The sequence below is a fragment of the Catharus ustulatus genome, chromosome 1, assembly GCF_009819885.2.
Source record: "Catharus ustulatus isolate bCatUst1 chromosome 1, bCatUst1.pri.v2, whole genome shotgun sequence".
Taxonomy (NCBI): domain Eukaryota; kingdom Metazoa; phylum Chordata; class Aves; order Passeriformes; family Turdidae; genus Catharus; species Catharus ustulatus.
Window position 1 is genome coordinate 128,954,819 of NC_046221.1, and position 6,000 is coordinate 128,960,818.

Consider the following 6,000-nt stretch of genomic DNA (forward strand, 5'->3'; position numbering starts at 1 on the left):
CTAGACAGAATGCTAGAAGTGACAGAGGATGACAGTTTAATTAGAAAGTGCTGTTTTTATGGTGTTAAGATTTTTACATTCACTTTGCATTTTACACTGGAATCTTAACAGTCTTAAACATGTACCTAACACACAGTACTATGTATCCTCTTTCCTTCTACTCTTACTGAAACTAACTGCTCTATCATCTAATGAGTCTGCTGTTTTTTTCATGAGGTTGCCCTGCTAAGAGCACATGCTGGGGAGCACCTGTTGCTTGGAGCAGCAAAACGGTCCATGGCATATAAGGACATTTTACTTTTAGGTAAATATTGGTTTTGCTTTACTTACTGATGATGATGTTATAGTACATTAGCAACGATGCAGTCACTTAAGTGGGACAACTGTTCTGGCACAATCAAAGCAATGCATTCTGTAAATGCTAAATAGCTATTAATGACATAATGTCATATGCCTGTTCTAGCAAAAGCAGGTGGATGGTTTCATGTGGGTTAATAAAGCTAAAGGTATATTGGACAGCAGAAACCACAATTTAAGGGAGTTCCTGGCAATTGCCTCCTTACATTTTCATCCTTTCTGCACCTTTTCCCTTTAAAAAAAATGGAACAAAACAACTCCACCACAAAAACAGGGTCAACACCCATTAGGAAAGGAGCAGCCAACCTGTTGCACATGTACTGCTTTCAATCTTCATGAAAACCATTTATCTGGAGCTTTATCAGGAGTCCTTCAGACTCAGAGAAGACTCTAAAATATTAGAGAACCTGTTCCCTGCAGCTCACTTTCCACCACATAAACATCATTCCTGCTGTCCCTGCCGCATGGCAGATGGATGCATCCATGGCAGAGTGCTGAGGCACGCCTCAGTGTGTTCTTGGCCAGCTGAAGTGGCTGCTACCCTGGGGTATATAAAGGGAACATGGCTTGAAGCATGTCTTCTAGTTCATGCAACAGAGAGGCCAGTTGCATGGTGAGATGTGTGCCTGTGTGGAGTGATGTGATGAGGCATTTGTTAGCCTTGGCACAGTGCTCTGCCACTCTGAAGTGTACTCTGCCAAAAAGGGTCTCATTAGACATGGTCAGCATTGGGGCTGTTTCCTGAGGAAGTCTGTTGGTTGAACAGGATTTTTGTTGTGAGGCCAGACTATATGGAATATGGACTCAGACTTGTCTCTTCACTGGTGGTGTGGTACAAGGACAATTTCTACTACTTGTTCTCCTTCCTCTTTGGGTGTGCCTTTTCATAGATCTAAATTAGCTTGAATTTATTTTTTACACATATTAAAACATTAAAAGGACAAGAAGGGCTTGGTCTGAAGATACCAGTATCTTTCACCAGTAATCCTTTCACCAGTAATCCTTTCAAGATCAAAGCTGTACAAATCACTTTCAATTACAAATTACTTTCTTAAGGTAATTATTTTCCTGGCTACAGTTTCACTACCAAAATTAACAGAAACAAAAAAAATGCAGTTATATTTGGAATAGTAATAAGGTAATAAGGATAACAACTATAAAACAATAGTAAGAAAATTATATATGATAAGCATCAGCAGATATACCAAAAGAAGAAAGAATTTGAGGCTTCAAGGCTTATTTTTGATATTTGGAGGCAGGTGTCTCTTTTATGAGTCATTTTGACATGGATCTCTTGTAATATAATTATCAGTTTTTCTTTCAAAAACTGCATGGTGGCTTCTGAAAGCTCCATGATATTCCTAGTGTTCTCCAGAAGGTGAATTAAGATGCTATAGTGGAGACCTCCAAAATAGATATTTAAAAAAACTCCCCAAACCCAAAAAACACTTGATAAAATTAATACTTAACTGAAAATTTTACAGTGCTGCTAAATTTTATTAGGGACAGCAGTAATATCCATTAGAAAAAGAAGCATTTCCAGTGTCTCCTCTACTCTACTGACAAATCCTTGTCATTCAGCTTGGGATATCTTATTTTAATCAAGGAAGAAGACATGTTAAGATCAAATTGTTAGTTTATTTATCTGTTATTTAAACATAAATATCTACTTGCTTCATACTTGTACATTTAAATACCAACCTTGGTCCTGTGTACTAATCAGTAACTACTTGTTGGCATACTGATATGTACAGATTATTTGCTGGGTGATGGCTATAATTTGCACATATACTCTGTTTGCAAAGAAAAGTTGTGTGTGATGCAAAAAATTATTAACTTGATCAAGCAATATGAAATGTATTTTTGAAAATTGTCTTCATCTAGCTAGTTAATGAAAATGTTTCTCTTAATTCATATGTTGGTATTCTTTCTCTCTAAGGCAACAATTACATAATTCATCGCAACAGCACTGAAATGGAGATCTGCCGAGTGGCAAATCGGATTCTGGATGAATTAGTTCGTCCCTTCCAGGAAATTCAAATAGATGACAATGAATACGCTTGCTTGAAAGCAATTGTGTTTTTTGATCCAGGTATTTTTACAAAAATATCTCTCACTTGTTTTACATGAGATTGCATTGAAAGTACGTAATTTTTGTTAATGTAGCAACTGTTCATGTTATCTAGCTGAATGGAAAATAATAAAATGAAAACCAGTAAGATGCTCCTCCCAAATTGTAATTTGCCCTGACTTTAAGTTTTGTCATTTTTTAAGATGCAAAGGGCTTGAGTAATCCAATGAAGATTAAGAATATGCGATTCCAAGTCCAAATCAGTTTAGAGGATTATATTAATGACCGTCAGTACGACTCCAGAGGAAGATTTGGGGAACTTCTTCTTCTACTGCCTACACTCCAAAGCATCACTTGGCAAATGATTGAGCAGATACAATTGGTTAAATTATTTGGAATTGTTAAAATTGACAGTTTGCTTCAGGAAATGTTACTGGGAGGTAAGCTAACAATTTGTTAAATTTACCATTTTGTGTCATGCTGAATTTAGCATGTTGGGATATGTAGGGAATCCTGATCTAAGCTACCACTCTGACTCACTGTCTGAGCTTTGTGTTGTGTAATTGTTAGCTAAAGCCTTCTTGTCTTGGCAGTTCAACTTGTTAACTTAGTCCTACAAGGACAGATTTTGCTATGTACTTCTCAGTAACTACTGAGCTGTCCTTAACTCCCTAGGCAGATGAAAGAATCCCTAGAAATATTTCATGAAACATATTGTTATTGCAGTCAAAACAGTGAAAATAAGCACAGTGCTTAATATGCTTGAAGTCTGCTTAAATTGTTTAATGAATACCCAGAGGCAATTATTCAAATTGCCAATCAAAATATTTACTCTGTGGAAATGTAATTACTGAAGTATAAGTCACTGGCAACAACATGCTCTTTTGCATTGATATATGCTCATTTTATTTTTGCAGGTACTTCTAATGATGCCAGTCATCTGCATCATCCAATGCATCCTCACTTAGCCCAAGATCCATTAACTGGCCAAACTGTCCTCATAAGTTCAATGTCTGCTCCTGTTCATACAGAACAGATACGTAAGTAATTGCAAGTTAGCCTTCTGTCATAACACTTCACTGTTTCATTTTAAAATATTAATTAGAATGGTGGCCTGTCAGTGTTCATAGAGCTATTTCATCATCATTCTTAAATTAAAATAATTGTGCATTAAAAATGTATGTATATAAATGGTGCTAAGTAATAGACTTTGACCTGAATTTAATTTAATTTTAAAAATTCAAAACCATTCTGATATATCATTGTTTTTACATGCACAATCTTTAATAATCTAAAAATTCTGGTCATAAAAATATCCTATTTCCTTAGCATGCCAAGGCACTTCCTTTCCCAGGCATGCAACAGGACTCTCTTTCAGTGCAGAAGTATGTATATGTAGAGGCTATAGGAATGTGAAATTATTTTTATGTTTTTTTTCAGCAACTCCAGAAACTCCATTACCTTCCCCTCCACAAGGCTCTGGGCAAGAATACAAAATGTCTGCAAATCAGGCTTCAGTCATTGCACAGCAATCTATTTTGAAACAAAAACCATTGTGATAATATTTTTATCTCCATCTCTGTCTTATCCTTCCTTCCCTTCCTTCCCTTCCTTCCCTTCCTTTTCATGCACTAGATAGATCGGTATAACACTTGCACATTTAAAATCTCAGGTTGATAAAGGAACTTATTTCCTCAGCAGCCACTACTAAGTGGGTGTTCCTTAAAACACCTCATGATTTGGAAAGTAATGCTGTTCTGACCACTGCATACTGCTGTAACTGTGGACACTGCAGTTTGACAAATATGTATAGAGGTAGATATTGTTTTTACATCTTATAAATGCACAGATTCATGTTTTTATTTCCTGTTTTAGTTGTTGTCTTAATATTATTGTATATATAATTTTTTCATCATAATGGAACTGGTTAGTGCTTGTTTAGCTGTGAACTGTAGACAGGAAAAAGTGGGTTATTCAGGTGAAAGCCAAGATTCCATAGAACATTAGGCTACCAAAAAAGCACATGAATTTAAAAAAAGAGTAAAACATACTTAATGGACAGAAAAACCCAGCTATTTTTAAAAAAATCCTGATTCGAAAGGACCATCTCTTTTAAGTAAAATTTCAACAAAAGCACTGAATCCTCCCTGCTTAACAGCTTGTGTGAAGCGGAAGGCCTGCCTGGATGAATATGTTTGAGGGCTTCTTAAAATCTATATATAAAACATATATAGATAGAAGGTCTATATGTAGTCAATTGGCCATTCTGAAGCACTTATATTCATAAATACTTAGAACAAGGAATGGTAGGCTTTTTGGTCTGGACTAACTAATACTTTCCCAAAAAAAATTATGGGCACACTTTGGGAATTAGGCCAGTCTAGGGACACTTTTAACAGCCCTTTGGACACAGCCCTTCTCTTTAAGGGTACAGAGAGTATCACAGAACCCCAGAATAAGCTGAGTTGGAAGGGACCCACAAAGGTCAACTTTTTCCAACTCCTGGATTTGCACAGCACCATCCCCAAGAGTCACACCATGCGCCTGAAAAGGGTGTCCAAACGCTTCTTGAACTCTCTCAAGCTTTTCTGTGACCACTTCCCTGAGGAGCCTGTTCCAGTGCCGAACCACCCTCTGGTGAAGAACCTTTTTCTAATATTGAACCTAAACCTCCCGACACAGCTTCAGGCCATTCCCTTGGGTATGGTCCCTGGTTACCATAGAGAAGAGATCAGTGCCTGCCCCTCCTCTTGGCCTCACAAGGAAGTTGTAGACTGCAATGAGGACTAACTAGGACCATGTCATTTGACATCAGTATATGGGGTATACTTTGTGATGTTTGGTTTACTAGTGTAAGAGTAGCCATTGTGTTTATTTGTCTAACTGGGTGGTAAATGCATGTTTCAGCAATCACTAAAATTCACCCAGAAAAAAGTTGTAATTAATGTAGTAGCTCTGTGTTTAGAGAGGTATGACTTACTAAGTGCAGTGGCAAATGTGCCTGAGTTCAGCTCCAGGTGTTCCTGGTTAGAGCCATGATCTTTCAAGCCAGAAGACAGCATATCTTCTCAATTCACATACTCATCCTCTCAATTTTTAAGAGTTTTCAGAAGTGTGGGATGACTTGGTTTTCTCCACTTCTTCCTTCCCCTCTAGTCTGGGGATCCAACATTGACTAGGCTTTGTGTCTGGAGTCCATGACAACCCATCTGGATCTGGATCCTCTGTGAATTTGCACAAAGTGGACTTTGTGACACATGTCACTTGGGGCATTTATACTACTGAGGTACAATTTGTGAAAGAATCTTTTATGATATATGAAGTGATGTGTTGTTCATACAATACTAACATCATAAGAAAATCATCACTTCACACGTTTTATTTATTCCTGGCAGCAATTATTTAGTACTTAAAAGCAAACTTTCTACCAGAAGATATGTAAGAGGGAAATAGACAAAAAGAGATAATAATATATTGCAGTTTGCTAAACTATTGCAAAGAGAAAACATAGTGGAGTCAGAAATTCTTCAAGGTGAAATGTTGATCATCCTGAACCAGACACCTTCATTAAT

At 37.0% G+C, this 6,000-nt stretch overlaps 1 protein-coding gene across 1 annotated transcript in view; it reads left to right on the top strand.

The window, feature by feature from the left end:
- Window positions 1-4,233, top strand: part of HNF4G (hepatocyte nuclear factor 4 gamma) — a 58,959-nt gene extending 54,726 nt beyond the window's left edge. Inside the window, exons 6-10 of the mRNA XM_033068988.1 lie at window positions 217-304; window positions 2,297-2,449; window positions 2,632-2,868; window positions 3,346-3,468; window positions 3,869-4,233. Of these exons, the coding sequence (XP_032924879.1) occupies window positions 217-304; window positions 2,297-2,449; window positions 2,632-2,868; window positions 3,346-3,468; window positions 3,869-3,987 (720 nt within the window). The 3' untranslated portion in view covers window positions 3,988-4,233. The remainder of the gene's footprint in view (window positions 1-216; window positions 305-2,296; window positions 2,450-2,631; window positions 2,869-3,345; window positions 3,469-3,868) is intronic.
- The last annotated feature ends 1,767 nt before the right edge of the window (window positions 4,234-6,000 follow it).